Source organism: Camarhynchus parvulus, chromosome 9 (assembly GCF_901933205.1).
Source record: "Camarhynchus parvulus chromosome 9, STF_HiC, whole genome shotgun sequence".
NCBI lineage: Eukaryota > Metazoa > Chordata > Aves > Passeriformes > Thraupidae > Camarhynchus > Camarhynchus parvulus.
The window spans coordinates 15,418,195-15,433,229 of NC_044579.1; the positions used below are offsets into that span (position 1 = coordinate 15,418,195).

At 40.4% G+C, this 15,035-nt stretch overlaps 2 protein-coding genes across 7 annotated transcripts in view; one reads left to right on the forward strand and one right to left on the reverse strand.

Moving 5' to 3' along the window:
• Nucleotides 1-1,255: 1,255 nt before the first annotated feature.
• Nucleotides 1,256-7,988, forward strand: LOC115906724 (thiamine transporter 2-like). The gene is made up of 5 exons (XM_030954129.1): nucleotides 1,256-1,405; nucleotides 3,331-4,147; nucleotides 6,109-6,301; nucleotides 6,804-6,945; nucleotides 7,701-7,988. Exons 1-5 carry the CDS (start codon nucleotides 1,256-1,258, stop codon nucleotides 7,821-7,823), a joined length of 1,425 nt encoding a protein of 474 aa, XP_030809989.1. The 3' UTR covers nucleotides 7,824-7,988.
• A 2,412-nt stretch (nucleotides 7,989-10,400) lies between these two features.
• AGFG1 (ArfGAP with FG repeats 1) overlaps nucleotides 10,401-15,035 on the reverse strand; it is a 36,037-nt gene continuing 31,402 nt past the window's right edge. For all 6 annotated transcript variants that reach the window (XM_030954128.1, XM_030954127.1, XM_030954125.1 and 3 more), the window contains 4 exons: nucleotides 14,915-15,007; nucleotides 12,236-12,394; nucleotides 11,524-11,615; nucleotides 10,401-11,150 (listed from right to left, as the gene is read on the reverse strand). In XM_030954128.1, coding sequence (XP_030809988.1) covers nucleotides 11,091-11,150; nucleotides 11,524-11,615; nucleotides 12,236-12,394; nucleotides 14,915-15,007 — 404 coding nt within the window. In that variant the 3' untranslated portion in view covers nucleotides 10,401-11,090. The remainder of the gene's footprint in view (nucleotides 11,151-11,523; nucleotides 11,616-12,235; nucleotides 12,395-14,914; nucleotides 15,008-15,035) is intronic.

Sequence of the window (15,035 nt, forward strand, 5' to 3'; positions counted from 1 at the left end):
ACAAGCCTCCTTTTCCTTTTGGTCATCACTTTCAAAAGTGAAGTCAATAGTTCTCTGTTTTAAGTCTGAGCAGGTACAATGAGCAGATAGTTTCTGGGTCTTTCTTTACCCTCTCCAATGACTGGAGTGCAAGAAACATGGTGAGTGTTAAAGCATTTTTAAGAAGCTGAGATCACAATGGGTTAAGCTGCCTGATGGTTTTATTGCCATCAAGAATTTTTGCATGGTCATTGTGTCAAATCAAAAAAGTCAACAAAAAAATCAAACAGATTTGCAAATCAACAGACAAAAACCTCCTTGAGCACACAGAATGAGCTTTGATCTCACACTTTGCCCACCCACTTATTCAGAAATGAGACTATAATGGAACTTTATTCTTCTGCTACAGCACAGCCACTGAGCCCTAAGCACGTCACTATGAACAACCTTTGACAGACAATACAGAGTTTACCAGGGCTGGTGCACCTTGATCCAGTTGCTCATTTCCAAACTGCAGCTGTGATGCCAGGCAGGTTCACTGAGGGAACATTGGCTTAGGCATGTGGCACAGCTGGGGCCGTGCACTTCACTCGTGAGACAGAAGAGACAATGCCCTTTATCAATATAACAAAGTTCAGTGGTAAATGTGACAGTGGTTTAACAAGACTCAACAGGAAAGTGTGTTTGACTTAATGCAGAGATGGCAAGATCAGGTAAAACTATCAGAGAGACCTTCCTAAGTCACTGGGTTCTAAACTCCTCTCAGAGAGGAGCCTGGGTGCAGCTTAGACCCACTCTTAGTCCCAGATTTGGACAACTGCTTCCATTTAAAGGATTATGCAATATATGCAATAAGTTCTTTACATGACTTAGCCAAGGTTTCAAGGCTGAGCACGCTGTTAGTCACTTACCAAGAATGTGTTACAGCAAAGAATCTCAGCCTCAGGAGTGTGCCAGAGGTGTCCCTGCCCAAGAGGACATCCAGGAGTGCAGCTCAGTGCAGGAGAGCTTGAGATCAATGGTTTGGTTACATCTGCACACCAGCCAGACATCTGAGTCACCTCTGCAGGCAGCCCTTGGCTGTCACACTGCCACCTGTTCCCCCAAGTCCAGTTACAATGGATGCCACCACCACAGCTCTCACTGGTGGTTATAGCTTCAGAGGAGTGACTGTAGGTTTGGTTAAAAAGTAAACTTGAAAATTAATATTTACCAACTGTGAAGAGCATTTATTCTTCCTTTGCCTTTTTTTTTTTTTTTTTTGTTTAGGTAGATTATGGATTGCTGGAAGGGAGCCGTAAGCCACAGCTGGATTTATCCCACGGTGATCATCTGTGCAAATGGATTTTTCACCACAATGAGGCCATCAGAATCTTTTCTCACCCCCTATCTAACAGGACCAGACAAAAACCTAACAGCTGAAGAGGTATGTAACTATTCTCAAGCAGTAACTAAAATGCTTAAAGCATCAGGCCTTACAGCAGTAACTGAAGGGAAGATGAAGTATGAATATTTTATCTAAAGATCCATATTTAAGATGCTTCTGGAAAAGAGTAGGGAGTCACCTCTTTGGCAGGAGATCCAAATTTTAAAGTCCCTACATTCTCAGGACTTTGAAACCCCTTTGGTGGTTGATATTTTTGGCAAAATCAGGTCAGCTAGTTCCTCTCTCCACCCCAGAGGAGACATTTATTTATACTTACCATGGAATTGATTACACTGACAGAATTGATTTCAAAACATAAGAAAGCTACGCAGCCTTCCCAGCTAAGCAGCCTTCCCCTTATGAGTTGTAAGCTTATTTCCTATATTCCCTATATTCCATCCATTCATTAACCTGTGGAGGTTAAGTTCACATTCAGAAAAATGGGGGGTTTTGACAAAAACATGCACTCCAAGTTTGCTTGCTATGTGCTGTGTTCAGCACTGGGTGCTTCAGGAGTACACCTCCCAACAAAAGGGGACATGGTTAACACGTGGCTGAGTCATGGAGCTAACGGTATAATTAGAAAACACAGGCTTGCTACACCCACATAGAGCTAATATGAAGAACAGTCATTCCTGATGTGCAGTAGCAAATGTTAAGGCAGAATCTACCAGCACACTGTGAACCCAAGGTTTCTGCTGAAAAAAGGTATTTGTGGTTTAGGTTGTCAGGCAGTTTTTTTCTCCCCCTTTTTAATTTTTTTTTTAACCACAAGAGAAAGCATTATTTCTTATATAAATCACACAAATAGCATCACAGAATGCCTTAATTCTGATTTCAGCAAGAATCCTTAACTCAAAATCAAGCAGAGTACAGATATTGTCTCTTTCAGCCAAACTCACCTCCAGTGAGTTAATTCAACGAGGTAATTCTAAGTTCAGAGAAACAAAAGAAGTCAGAAAGATACAGTGAACCTGCTGCTCACTATACAAAATCATTCCAGTATCTGTTCAGAAGTAAAAAGCATTCCTCCAGCATTTGATACAGTTCCTTTCTAGTCTAATTGCTTAAGCAGAGAACAAGAGATAGGAATGGATACCTCAGCAGGCTCCACAATTACTGGGCAAGACCTGCCCAAAACAGGCAACTTAAGAGTCAGAGAAGAAGGTTGCTTTGTGATGTGCTTCTATAAGGATACCTGCCCCAGGTGTGCCCAAACTGCCCAGGCAAGCACTGAGCTTTAGTGGCAACCACAAACAGCACCTTCCAACTCAAAATCAGAAGTTTCAGAAAAAAGAGAAAGAATTTCTTCACAGGGCATCTATGTATTGAAGTCCAATTTAAACTTACTGAAAGACTTCTTTACTTCAATTTTACTTTAAATCAGAAAAAAACATAAAAGGTGCAGTAGAGTAGTAGCAGCTACACACTGTGCAGTTCCAGTTCCCCTCTGTAAGAAGCACATATTTTTTTTTATCTATACCTAACAAGGGAAAGACGTGACCAAAGGTATACAATGATTCACATTAAGTTAAAATAGGCCTTCATTTTCAGAAACTGGAGGGAATAGGATTTGAAACCAGAGAGACTTATATCAGACACAAAGATACAGTTGCTTTAAACAGCTGCACATCAAAACCTGCCTTCTTCATAGGCCTTTACTGGAATTACTTTTTAAGCCAATCTATCTGTTTCTTTAGTGGAGCATAGCATCACTGTCTTTAGCCCTTACATAGTGAAGTCACAGTCTTGTTACTAAAAGCAGTTTAAGCCTGCACTGTTCACACATTCCAATGTTTCATATCATCACAACTATGTCATTTCAGCAGTAACACCATCAAAAATCATCCAAGAAGGTATTTTAAACATATGGGGGGTTGGGGCTGTTTTGTTTGTTTAACATCTCCTCTTTCATTGTGTTCTAGGTTACCAACCAGATTTTTCCAGTCTGGACATACTCCTACCTGGCTCTCCTTTTCCCAGTGTTCCTGCTCACAGACTACGTGCGCTACAAGCCCGTCCTCCTCCTGCAGGGCATCAGCCTCATCGTCACGTGGCTCCTGCTGCTCTTTGCACATGGAGTGGCGGCCATGCAGCTGGTGGAATTCTTCTATGGCATGGTCACAGCCACCGAGGTGGCCTATTATGCCTACATCTACAGCGTGGTCAGCACCCAACACTACCAGAGGGTCACCAGCTACTGCAGGAGCGTCACTCTGGTGGCAGCCACCGTGGCCGCCGTGCTGGGACAGCTGCTGGTGTCCTTAGCAGGCGTCTCCTACTTCTACCTCAACGCCATCAGCTTGGCTTCCGTGTCCCTGGCATTCCTGTGCGCGCTCTTCCTGCCCATGCCCCAGAGGAGCATGTTCTTCCACAGGAAAGAGGCCCCTGAGCCTGTGCCAGGGCCTGGCAAAGGGCTGGCTGTGGGCACTGCCCCCAGGCCCCAGAGCTGCCAAGAGGAAAGGAGCCCTGATGCTGCTGCCAGGGCCCCGAGCCCCCAGCCCCAGGCTGGCAGTGCCGGGCCCCACAGGCACCTGCTGAGCGTGCTGCTGCAGCTGGGCAGGGACCTGAGGCACTGCTACAGCTCCCACAAGCTCCTCTGCTGGTCCCTGTGGTGGGCTCTGGCCACAGCCGGCTTCAACCAGGTGGTGAATTATGTCCAGGTGCTGTGGGACTTGCGAGCCCCCTCGCACAGCTCTGCAGTGTACAACGGAGCTGTGGAAGCCATAGCAACGTTTCTGGGTAAGCAATCATTAGCAGGTACTTGTAGCCTATCCTGTGCTGAGGGACTCTTCAGCAATGTGTTTGGTGCCTTTCCATCTCCTATGAGGACTAAGTAAACAGACAGAGATAAACTGCATGCAAGGCATGATTTTACTATAAACTTTTACAGTGGGCCTCTCAAAATTAGTCTTAAAAAACATATATTAATAAGCTTATCCTTCTTAGAGGAGACTCATTCTGCCAAAATGTTTTAAGAGTTTTAAGTTTACTGCTCTGTTTAGACCATGTCTTTAACCTCAAGTAAGCACATTAAAACTGTGCAATGATATCTTCTATATTCCTCCTTCAAATACACCTTCAGCTGGCTGGTTTAAGAATTAAAAGAACGTGTTAGCAGACACACTGCTCTAAATACTACTCAGAGCATACTGTGAAAATGTCTATTTAGACACTAGATTAAAAATCATTCCAGTCTAAGTGCTCCTCAACAAATATTCTGACTACATCTATGTCCTGATTGGGATGTTTGCCACAACTAAGGTTGTGTGCTCAACCCCTGTATGGGTCATTCACTTCAGAGATTGACTTGATGGTCCTTGTGGGTCCCTTCTAAGTTAGAATATTTTGTGAAACCATTTCTGTGATGTGACAAGGCTGAGAGCACTGTAATTGTTTACCCTTGAAAACCAAGCAATCTTACTAATGTGCATAGAGACTTGAAGGGGAGGAGCAAAGAGGATGGAACCATGCTCTTCCCAGGAGTGGCCAGTGACAGGACAAGAATCAAGGGGCACAAAATCAAGCAAAGTTCCACTTGAACACAGAGGAACATTTTTATTCCAAGGGTGATTTTAAACAGAACAGGTTGGCCAGAGGTGTGGACACTCCATCCTAGAGCCAAAACCTAGGCTCCAACCTGAGCAGCTTCCTTTAGCTGGCAGCTTTAGCAGGGCCCTGTGACCATCTCTTCCAACCTCAGCCATTCTGCCTCTCATTAGCTACCTGGTCCACCCAAATTCCATTTCTCTTTTGCCACAGAATATGGGTGAAGTGAAACTTCATTTACATGGCTGTGCAGCACCAATACAGCCTCCTTTTGGAGCTCCTATTTACACAGCTGTCTCTTCCTATATTCCAGGAGCTGTATCCCACACTGCTACAGGGAATTGTCAGGTTACTTTTCCTCCCTGCAATCAGCCTGAAAATCCATTTTACGGAAGCTACTCCAGAACTTCTGACTACTGCTTTGAACAGTTCCCAAAGTCTTTCTTGCACTTACAACACCCTGTGGCACTTGACACAACTTCAGAGTACAAAGGCACTCAGCACTGGGAACCCCTGCTCATGTCAGGGACGGACCAAGGGGGTTGGTTTGCTCCAATTTTTGGAATTCTGATGAAGAACACATACAACCAGCAAACAAAGTCCAGTTTTTGTGCTAGCCCACCTGAGACATGGGGTTTGCTACACTGTAATAGACTCAAGTAAGGGTTTCAACATGTGATGGCCAATAAGACATTGACAAATGCAGTTTCATAAGGCTTTTCACCAGAAACTGAAAATACACTTCCAATAAAAAAAAGGCATAAAGTGCTAAGATTTTCCTTCCATAAGGAACTTCACATGAAGTAACTAAACTCATTATACATATTTTGACAGAAAATGCTTGGTGGGATTGTTCTTCTCTTTGCTCATAGTTGTCTAAAAATGGAGCAACAATAGATAGTGCACTGCTGCCTCCAGCCTTAGGCATGAGGCACTTTCCCACAGCACTTCAGGGAGTGAAGGGTCTAAGCAAAGAGGTAAACATTCAAACTAACAGAAGACTCCCACACTCCTAACAAGAAATATGATCCATACCATTACCAAAGTCCACTGTGAGCAAGACTGAAGAGCTCCTGGCATGATCCAATGACAGTTATGCAATGGCTCTCAAGGATAATGTTTCGAAGTTTTAATTGCTACTTTTCAATTTTTAGGTTCAGCAACATCCATGGCAGTTGGATATGTCAAAGTAAACTGGGATCTCTCTGGAGAACTGGCTTTGGGAATTTTCTCTGCACTGGACAGTGGTTCTCTGCTTCTTATGCACTTCACTGACAACATCTGGGCATGTTACGCTGGTTACCTTGCATTTAAAGCTTGCTATATGCTCCTTATAACAATAGCCACGTAAGTACAACACACAACTGTTCTAACTAAATTGATTTAAATCACTGTCAAATTTTTATATTTATCAAAATTTTACTGGACATTTCCCTAGATATAAATACAAATAGGTTATGACAGCAGCATATATTGTTCCTAGCCTGTATAAAACTGGGTAAAATTGTATGACCTAACCATTACCATAGTACACTCCAAGTCAGAACAAGGTAGCTTCTGCACTTGGCCATTCAATAACCAATGCATGAGTATTCTCAAAATGATCCAATGAATATACACAGGTATTCAGCAAAAATATTCACTCAAGGGTAAATAAGATGCACAAAAGTCACAAAGCCAGAAAAAAACCAAGAAATTTCTGTCAAAATGAAGTTGATAAAGCTTAATAGCCAAGACTGAAGTGATCTTGTCCTTTGAAGAATGCACTGTGCCCATTAAACTGTTCCCGTAAGTGCATCCACCCATCCTTGCTCTCCATGGTTTTGTGAACCTGTGCATTCATTGTCAGGTTTCAGATTGCTGTCAACCTCAGCATGGAGCGTTACGCTTTGATGTTTGGCTTCAACAACTTTGTTGCACTGGTGATTCAGACGATTTTAACTGTTGTTGTAGTAGATTCAAGAGGTCTGGGACTGGATATCAGCACTCAGGTAAGCCACTAAGTCCCACTGCTTAGTTCCCCTACTCTCCTTCAAAGGCAGGTTCTACTCCAAGACTAGCCTGTGGTAATGTGCAAGCTCAGGACAGTTACTCACCTGGAAAAAGACTAATTTAAAATGAACTGCTTTGAACTACTACAACCTGCTTGTCCTCTGAGCCTCCCAATACTGGGATGACTGGAAAATATTCTGTGTTCACAAAACAGAGGGCAAAGAATACCCACCTATTACTTTGGGTATTCTTTCAATTAAAGGCTTACTATTCACAAGTTTATAGTCAAAATACCCTAACCAGAAGCAGGAAGCCAGCTGAAAGACAACCTATGGGTCTATTACTAGGGTAATTCTAGTTCCAGTGGACGCACCTTTAAAGTTACTGTAATTCTGAAAATTAACTCCTTGCAATTCCCCATTAAATTTCTAAAATTAGTTAAAACGGAGACACTGAATGAGTCTAAGACTCTAGGCTTCATGTTTCCAGAGAAGAAACAAAGTGCTGGACAGCTGTCCTCCCTTACTGAGGTAGGGAAGGACACATCAGAACATTATCTCCCCCTTTTACAACCACAGAATTGCTACAGTGTAAAGTCAAGCTGTCCAGACTTCTTGAATCCTCTCAAGATGGGGTCATTCTGGGCACATGTGACAGGGAAGGGAAGGCAGCAATGGAAAGACACCCCTTAAGAGTAAAAACTGTTTTTCCTGTTAGATAACTACTTTTCTCCTTCCCCACCTCCATTTCCCAGTTTCTCATTTATGGCAGCTACTTCACAGTCATAACTGGGATTTTCCTGATCAGAAGCGTGTACATCATAATTTCCATCAAATGCAGAAATACAAGTGTGGCTGCTGAAAGCACTGCCCCTTAACAACCAAGACAAAAGCAATGGTTACAAGCAACAATGCAGAAGGCTCTGTCATCTGGACAAGAAATCAAGAGAAATATAATGTTCAATCAAGGAAAACTGGTCCAGGTTGAAGCAAGCTGTTTATGAGCCTACTGCACAGAAAGCTTTGTCGACAGGATGATGCATTTCCTCCATTTTCTTCACCAGCAGTTTAATACAAAGATTCCTCAAACAGTCTTCTAATTCAAGTTTTAGTGATCTGACATACAAACTTCTATGAAGGCTCAGTGAGCACAAGGCATACAAATGCCTGAACCTTGCACCAGAGGAACTCACAAAACAACCTTGGGACTTTGCCTTCTACTGAGTATTTCAATTTAAGGCAATTTATTTACTGATAGAAGACCATCAGACATGCCCAGGGAATCTAAAGCAGTTGAACCATAAAATGACTTGTCAGAAGATTTGTCACAGAGGCCTTTGGAAAACTTAAAAACTTTTTCAACTGGACATCACATGTGCCTTACAGAACTCAGGATGGTCCTGCAAGTCTAGCATCTTACACTTTTAACAGCTGATGTTTAGGACTGAAGCCTAATCTAGGAGGTCTCCATATGAAATTCTGTATAAGGGGCCTAAAGTTATCAAGTGAAGTGCTTTGAAGCTAAAGCATAAAAATACAGTTTTTAGGCAACTATGCTATTTGCATGAACAATTGAGGGAATAACTGCAGAGATCTCCATGATAAAACATTTAAAATCAGGGCTGAAAAACTCATTTTGTAAATAAAGCTATTTTAAAAAACTAATCAACTAAACACCAATGGTGTCAGTTAATGCTCAATATACAGAAGACTCAAAACAATACAAGATCTTCAGCTTATCTGGACTTGGACAAATCTAAAATCTGTGAACACAGACTAAAGAGGTGTGCTTGTGTATAGTTAAAAGTTGCAAACCTTTTATCTGTCATAATTCAGTTATGAAAAATAAAGCATTCCACTGCTTCTATGGTATATTCTAAACTAGATGCCTTGCATACTTCAGTCAGTTTCAGTATCTCAGCAGTAATATTTGGATTAGGACAATCTCTATAGATGCTGATCTCATTAGCCCTTGCCCAAAGCCTAATTTACACCACTGTAAGTGAAGAGGGCACAGAATTGTTGCTCTTTCATAACACTTTTCATCTCATTGACAAGACATCCCTTTGATTTGGTGCAGTTCTCTGCACTAAGCATTTTTAAGTATTCCACAAGCCCTGCTGAACCCCTGCAGTTCCCCACTCTACTGCATTTACCTTTTACTATCCAAAACAGCCAAGGTTAGGGAACAGGGAGAATTACAACTATTTACACTGTGCTAAAATACAGTGGTGAGAGTAAGGGTGTTACTAATACCCTGCAAACCTCCAGTTGCTGGCGATTTCTTCAGTGAATTCCCCAGAGAATGTTGGGAATTAAACTGAACACCACACTCTGTTGAGCAGTCTCCATCAGAAACAAAAGAGAGCCTTCAAGCCTGTTTTAAATATACGAACAGGACAAAACCAGACATTTAAGTACAGAAAACGTGCAGCACGTTTTATAAGTTGCCGGTCTCCAGCTTGGTATCTCCAAAGTTTAAAAAACAAAAACAAACAAAAACAAATTACAACCCCCATAGGCAGGCAACAAAAGTCAAAAACATTAGCACAAATGTTTTTACAAGCAGAGGTCAAACCTTTCAGATGCCCTAGAAAAACCTAGCTGACATTCAGGCAGTCAATTACAAGTGAAATGTCTTACCTTGAAGAATTTTTTTGTTTATCTCAAATGGACTTTTGTGTCCTTTTTAAAACAGTCAATCTCACCTTATTTATTCCTGTTATCTTGAAAGCTGTTAGAATTTTATTCTCCAGCTGGTCAGAAACCTTTAAGCTTGCAGTTTATGTATTCACAATATACTTACATTATTTGCTTAGTTCCAGTATTACACTTGAACTGTAGCCAAATTTATCACTGTTTAAAACACCAACTATTTTGATGCAGTTATATTTTCCTTGAATCTTATCACTGTTACAGAGGAAGACAAGCCAGACATTTTTCCCTCTACAAGTTTCACTGTAGTATGGCAGGAAATAGTTCTGTAAATGAAAAAAAAAATTTAATATTCCACAGGAGCTCTTACTGATATGTATCAGTTTTTAATAAAGATAGGGCTATTACATCTGTGGTCCCTTGGCCTGCTCGTTACACGCTCTGTTCAGACCACAACTAAGGCTTGTTCAGAGCCTGTCATTAGTTACCCATAGTAAGGTGTCTTTTGCTGAAAACCTTCTCTCCAATAACTACCCTTCCCAGTGCCTCCAGTATCCTTCATGACATACTCTATCCAAACCTCACCTAACACTCTCCTGTGTGACAGGTCACTCCACTTGAGCTAGAACAGCGAGCTTCATCACAAGGGCAAAAAGAAACATATCCAAGTGAGGCATGTGAAAATTTTAAGCTTAGCTCACCTTTAAGCACACTGTTTTGGACACCTCATCTGTGTACAAGACACAGTGTGTACGTTTTCATCCAATACATGTTACTGCACAGAAATAATGCTACACAGGTTTTTTTTTCTAATATTTATTTTTTCACCTGCAAACTGTAGCAAAACATGATCAGCTTTATTATGCAGACAGGTATCCCTCTAACATTAGAGATTTAGGCATGTATAAATAGAAGAGCTCTTAGGAAAGGAAAACATTTTGAGAAATGAACAAACCTTCAATTTAACTTCGTGACTTCCAATACCAATGGTTAAAATGATGCAGCTCATTCATTCCAAGAGATACAACAGCACCTTAAAGTGGCTGATCTATTCCCCAGTAACATTTTTCACATAACAATGTGTTAAAGTTACAAATACTGATATGCACAAATAGCTATTTTCTAAGAAAAATATGTACAGTACTGCAGCATAATGAGTGTGGTATCTGCAATAACTTATTAGCCAATTTTAATACACATGATACCGCTACTTTGTACCTGCCACTTCACAGGTTCAAGGATGTTACCACAGCCCTCTGTTTTGCACGTTATTACCTGGTGGGGGGTTGGTTTTCTTGCTTTTTGTGTCGGGTGTTTTTTTTTTCCTTTTTGAAACTTTTTAAAGGTACACAATGCAGGCTTTTATTTTTATTTCTTAAAGACTTCTTTTGTGTTTAAAGCTAATATCAGTGAAACAAGACAACAGTGCAAGAGGCGCAGAGATGTTATGTGACCACATAAGAGTTCTTTTGGGTAAAGTGTCTATAAGGCTATAAGAAAGGATTGGTTGATGAGCTTCCTGTTGGAAATTGTCCTGTTGGTGCACCAGCCTGGGGGAAAAGGAACAAAGAAAATTAAGGCAAGTATTTTAAGATTTTTTTTCCATATTGTAAATAATAAACACAGAATCTATAAAAAAAAACAACCTGCTGGGGAGTACTTCTGTTTTATATTGCAATCTGCTCTTTGCTGCTTCTCTGGAATTACACTGATCTGGGAACCTGTATGAAAGTACCTCTGCTTTGATCTGAACATCCTTACAAATGGCATATAATCCAAATAGTGAGCTGCAGTTAGGAGAGTCACATGCTTCCTTCCACTATTAAAGGCAATAAACCCCCTAATCTTTGTGTATCTCTAAATTAAGTGTTACAGACTATTCTTCTTTGGACATACAGAAGTCATTGACATGCAACAACTCACCATAAAAGGGTTACTAGATACTCCAACAGCTGCAACTTGTCCAAAAGGAGTTACTACAGGCTTTGCTTGCCCAAATGTAGCAAAACCTGCTCCTTGGAAAGAAAAGCAAAAGAATATTAATACTACTAAACAATGTTCAAAGAGTTCTTTGCTGCAGCTCCCAGCCAAAATTAAGTGTAAGTTTGAACTGCAGAATCAGCAGGACTGATCCTGCTTTAATATGATCAGGAATGTAAGTGTAAAACAGTGTGGCTGAGTTTCTGTTTGTTTTCAACTGTCCACAACTCATCAATCTCCAATTTCTACATATGCACTTTTTTCAATGTTATATCATATAAATTCAGGGAGAAAGTACTTTCTAATTTTCTCTTGCCTCTGTTCTATGAAGTTAGAGAAAGTGTAATAGCGTGTTGCAGACATTCCCAAACAGCCCTTCTTGCCTTAAACCCCTTTAAGCCTGGGAATACTTACCATTTTAGTATGAGATTTTGGTAAAATTTCAGTTTTGTAATTAGTCAATTGGACACTGCCAAGTCAGAAGGCTCATCTACAGAGCCTCAACAATGTGGGAACCCTTCATCAACATTACTATCATGTAGTAATGTTAAGTTCATGTAGAAATAAATATCCACCTGTTATTGCCAACTTATAGACAGAGCATTATCTCCATGTTTCTGATTTAGACAAGGTTATCTAAAACATGCACACCTACCATTTGGCTGCTGAGCAAAAGCAGTCTGTTGAGGGAAAGCTGCCTGGGTTGGGAACGTGGGCTGCTGGAAGTTGCCACTATAACTAGTAGGAAGACTGTAGGAGGCAGGAGTTCCAAATCCTGCCGGCATGCTCATGGATGCAGTACCAAATGTTGCTGCTGGTAGGCAAAAAAATAACATACAATTATTTGTAAGAAATCATTTTTTTAATGAAACAAATTACTATAAGGCCATGTTAAAAGTCTTCTAATGCCCTCTGTGACTGGACAGAAGTTTGGTTCAATTTCCACAGCCACTGAACTGATTTGTTCCCTTCCATCACCACCAACTGGGTGCATAATTTGCCTTTACACTTTAAAAATGAATGACGTTATTTAAAATTTAGTAGATCCAGCACATTCAGATATACTTTCTGAAGAGGAAATCATTTTTTCTTCTCAGTGTTATCATATATTTCCCCCACAGGTTTTCTGGTAGAAGTCTGTACACATAAGAAGCAAGCAGGTTCAGGCAGCCTAAGCCCCTCTGTTTTTCTCCTTCTGAGAAAAGCACAAAAGGATTTTCCTACTTCAAGCTGCACTACAGGAGGTTATAAATTAAAAAAAAAAACCAAAAAAAACCCAAAGGGATACATGCATCCCCTTTTATCATCCCATCTTTAATGTCTTTAAGGAGATTCTCACCATGCACATTATTTGCATACAAAGTTCCTGTAGCAAACCCTCTTACTGTTGAGGTAGAACTTAAAACAAAAAGAGCCCAAAACTTTTCATCTGATTCTCTGCTGAATATTTCAAGTAAAGAACACACAGCTCATAAGCATTTCCCCATGCCTTCAGCAAATAAACAGGAGCACGTGAGGTGCAAAAGTATAGTAACAAAACCATTATTCAGTCTTTTGGGAGTTATTCTTGAAAGAGAAGTGCATAGAAAGATTTTTGGTACAAATACAGACACCAGGTATTCTATGCTAGTTAAACAGGACTTCTCTTTTGAAATGTTACAAGCTACATTTTATGCAAGCTCAACTGTTTAAAAAAGCTAATAAAATAAATTTAATGAATATAGCTTAGTTATCAGTTGAAGTATTTACCCCAAAAGTGTTCAAGGGCAAGACAATGTACAGACAAAGTGTAGACAAGTGCACGCAAAACTAATGTACCAACACTGTTCTCAAGTTACAGTGAGCAGAGCAGCTACTCCACAGCAAACTTGGCTAAAACAGCAAAAAGAAGCACAACAAAATCAGCAGGGAACTTGGGATATCCCAAAAGGCATCAAACTACTGTTGGCAGAAACTTCAACAGTCATTCGTAAGCACTATATGGTGATCATGGATGATACCAATAATGGTTTTGTTTTGATTGCTTGACAGGATCTCTATGTATGCTCTTCTCTCCCTCTGCCCAGTTGCCAAATACCCACACCCACTCCATTTTTAAGAAGTCTTCCACAATTCTTTGTGCAGAGAACCAGATAGCTGTCAATAAGCTTCTACAAGCAAGAACAATTAGCCACAAGAAACTTGATACCAAATGTGGCCACCTACCAAAATGAGCCTGAGGAAATATGTGAGAGTGCATTGCTCCCGAGAGGCCTTATGGAAGCCACAAAGAGACCAGACAATGTCAAATCATTTATACACTCTTGAACAGTCATTTCTGAGTTTTATATATATAGAGAGAGAAATAGATACACATATATGTACCAAACAGTTCATCAATAGCATGACCAGCAATAGATTAGTACTAGAAAACCATAAGCTCTACAAAATAGATCTCCCATGTACTAAATAGCAAAGTTCATGCAGGAAGAACACACAAAAGGACAAGCCATAAGCTTACACCTTACACTGAAAGGGGCTGAACATCATCTGCACTTGTAATTTCAGCAGAGGACAAAAATTTATCAAATCAGTTTTTAACTCGGCCTACCTAAATCATTGAGCAAACCACATCTCAAATGTCAAAATGCACACATCAGCAGACTTCTGTTGAAGTCCAGCTGACAGATAAAAGTGTCAAAATTTAGCAGTTGCTCTGGAGAGAAAAATCAGCATAACTTAGCAGCCATCTAATCCAATTTCATAGTTTTGAAGAAGTAGAAGTTTGTTTTCTTAAAAAGTGATTAAATTTTGCCCATAGAATTATGATTCTACAGAATCATGCCACAGAAAATTAGTATAAAAAAGAGTGCAAAGATTAAACATATGCTTTAAAAAAGAGACACTAATGTACTAATTAAGGGGACTGGTGAGGAGCTAGCATCCCAAGAGCCTTGGGATTGTTCTGGCTCCAGCTCTTTGGTTTTGAGAGCTTTCAACACTTTGAAATAAAGAAAGAAATTAAAAAGAAGGGCTTTCAAGATCCCTGATTTCAGGGCTACCTTCTATAAAGCATGCTCTAAAGGCAAGGTTATAGTCTTAGAAGGAAGCCAGCTGGTGATACATACACCACAAACAGGTAGAGCTCAAATAGATCATTTCGACATTGTTCATTACCACTATTTCAAATCCCAGAATTGCACCTCAACACTGAGAAAACACACAACATGTCAAACAGACTAGGGACAGATAATACAGAAAATCTTTAAGAAACATATTACACAGATATAGGAAAAATAATCAATGCAATTCTTTAAAGAAAGTTTCTCAAACACTCAGTGTATTTTTTCCTAACCTGTTGCTCCTCGGCTATTGGTCTGGAATGGATTTGTTGAAGGTGCCACTGGGGCAACAGGGGCAGCTACAAATGGATTTGTGGAAGGTGTTGCTGAAAGATTAAAGACATTTTACTAAGT